Raw genomic sequence first — 2,397 nt, 5'->3', positions numbered from 1 at the left:
CTGAGGCATTGTCTGGTTGCCACTTAAAAGGAGCTAGCCCTTACCAAAAAAAAAAATTGCCACTGAGTTCAGCCTGAGTATTGCATACATACTAACCACTTTCTATGTTATAAGCACCAATATAGTTAAATTGTCAACTGCGGCCCTGTTTGGTCGCCACTTAAAGAGGAGTTCATCTCATTTTAGTTAGCAGCAAATAGGTATTAGAGATCATAATCTATAAAAATAATGGGTTATCAAGATTACTGTTAACTAAAATGAGATGGAATAATTTTTAAGTCGCCACCAAACAGGGCCTAAGTAACAAAAAGAAAAAAGAAAAATCAAGAAACCAGATCGATATTTTGAGCACTGCTGTATGGTGGGGCCTACCTGCACAAATTGCTAGCCCTTACCAAAAAAAGAAAAAATGCCGCTATGACGCCAGAGCATTGCGGATATACTAATCTTTTACTATGTTATAATCGTCAATGTGATAAAACAATCTACGAACAGATCGATATTTGGATCACTGCAGTAAAGTGGGGCCCACCTACAATAGAATGCTAGTCCGTACCAGAAAAGGAAAATGCCACTAAGCTTGGCCGGAGCATTGCGTAGATGCTAAGATTTTACTATGATCTAGTTGCCAATATAGTTAAATCGTCAACTAAGTAGAAAAAATAATTAATAAAAAAAATCAAGAAATCAGATCCGTCACTGGAAGTAAGAAATGCACGGACGGTTGAGATTGGAGATGGGGATTAGATCTGAAGGAGGAGAAGGAAAGGGAATTGAGAGAAGTACTGGCCTTCGGTTCATCGTCGATGACGGAGACGAGATCGGAGAGGAGATCGAAGCAGAGCAAGGCGTCTGGAGGCTGCTGTGGTGCGGAAGCTACTATCGATTCGAGCTGGGCGACTAAGACTCCGAATCTGGAGAGAGGGACGCTCTCCCTCTCCACCTTCTTCGCCATCCAACGAGAGAGAGACAGAGAGAGAGAGAGAGAGAGAGAGAGAGAGAGAGAGAGAGGCGGAAATACAGCGAGGTTGGGAGCCCTGCAAAGAGCAGGTATTTGATGGGGAGGAACTACGATCTAGTGCTCGATAGACTGCTGCTCCCACGCGGTGTTTTGCACCCTGCCTTCAGGGAGAAGAAGGTTTAGGTGCGGTCCCGGCCTCACCCATACGTTGCGGACCATACGTGGGGCCCACCTTGACGTATTTATTCTATATCCACGCCGTCCATCCGTTTTGCCAGAATATAGATTAGATTTAAATACATCAAGGTGGGCCGCACGGTGAGGGCTTCTCCGTCCGGAAACGGATTGGCTACTTTCCCTGCCACTAGCCAATGGCTAATGGTTGGTGCTCTGTGGGCCCCACCATGATGTATGTGTTTCATCCATTCCGTCCATCTATTTTTCTAGTTCATTTTATGGTATGAAACCCAAATTGAGGTATATCACAGTCTCAAGTGGATATCGATCTGTGTCCCCACCATGATGTATGCATTTTCAACACCGTGGATCTATTTTTCCAGCTCGTTTTAGGGCATTAGTCATATCCAAAGCTCAAGTGGACCACACACCACACATGAAATAGTGGGTATTGAGCACCTCTTACAGGCCACAGAAGTTTTGGATCAAGCAGGGGCTATGGAAGTTTTGATCAGAATCCGGATCGGGACTCTTTGGATTAAGCTTATATATGTGTTTTCTCTTCATTTATAGTTACATGACTTGAATAGGTTGGATGACAAATAGTTTTGGTTCTTAATAGTCCATTTTATCTTGTGAAGTAGAGATTGTATAGGCAAAGTAAATGCTTAACACCTTCTTCTTCTGCAATTGTAGTCCCTTATTCAAAATTTTTTGTCACATATCAAGGAATCATCTTAAGATATATAAAAAATCTTCGTATACTCTATCCTATTGCTTCTACAATCTTTAATCGACTGGAATCGAAGTAATTGTCTAGGGACGATTGCAATCAAATAAAACCCTTTCTAATCACTTTTCAAACGTCAATCAAGCCCACATGAATGCGATCCACTCATGATCTAACGTTCACATAATGACAACTCTGTTGGAGATGTGCTAGTTCCACTAATAGCAATCCAACTTGAAAAACTAGATCTCATGAAGTCAATGAATTAAATAATACTTTCCCTCTCCTATGTGCATTCATTCAAATCCCAAAACCCCAAAATGCATTAAAAAAATCCCAAAAATCAAAACCTTCATGCCTCTTTAAACTAGGAACTCACAAGCAAACACTTCCTTTCGCAGTATAATCCATACCCGGTCTCAAATAGCTATGGCACACCAAGAAGGAGAGAATCACCTCTCCCTTGCTCTCAACCTGCTAGAGGACCACCCTCAACAGCCAATATAAGTCATGCTAACCACTTATATCT

The 2,397-nt window shown here is 41.9% G+C and overlaps 1 protein-coding gene across 1 annotated transcript; it reads right to left on the bottom strand.

Annotated features, from left to right (window-relative positions):
* Positions 1-592: 592 nt before the first annotated feature.
* On the bottom strand, positions 593-1,151 carry LOC131230265 (protein SWEETIE-like). Its single transcript, XM_058226096.1, has one exon. It carries the CDS (start codon positions 953-955, stop codon positions 680-682), a length of 276 nt encoding a protein of 91 aa, XP_058082079.1. The 5' UTR covers positions 956-1,151; the 3' UTR covers positions 593-679.
* Positions 1,152-2,397: the final 1,246 nt, after the last annotated feature.

This window comes from Magnolia sinica, chromosome 17 (assembly GCF_029962835.1).
Source record: "Magnolia sinica isolate HGM2019 chromosome 17, MsV1, whole genome shotgun sequence".
NCBI lineage: Eukaryota > Viridiplantae > Streptophyta > Magnoliopsida > Magnoliales > Magnoliaceae > Magnolia > Magnolia sinica.
Note: the sequence above shows the minus strand (reverse complement) of the source record. Positions and strands in the feature narration are given on the sequence as shown.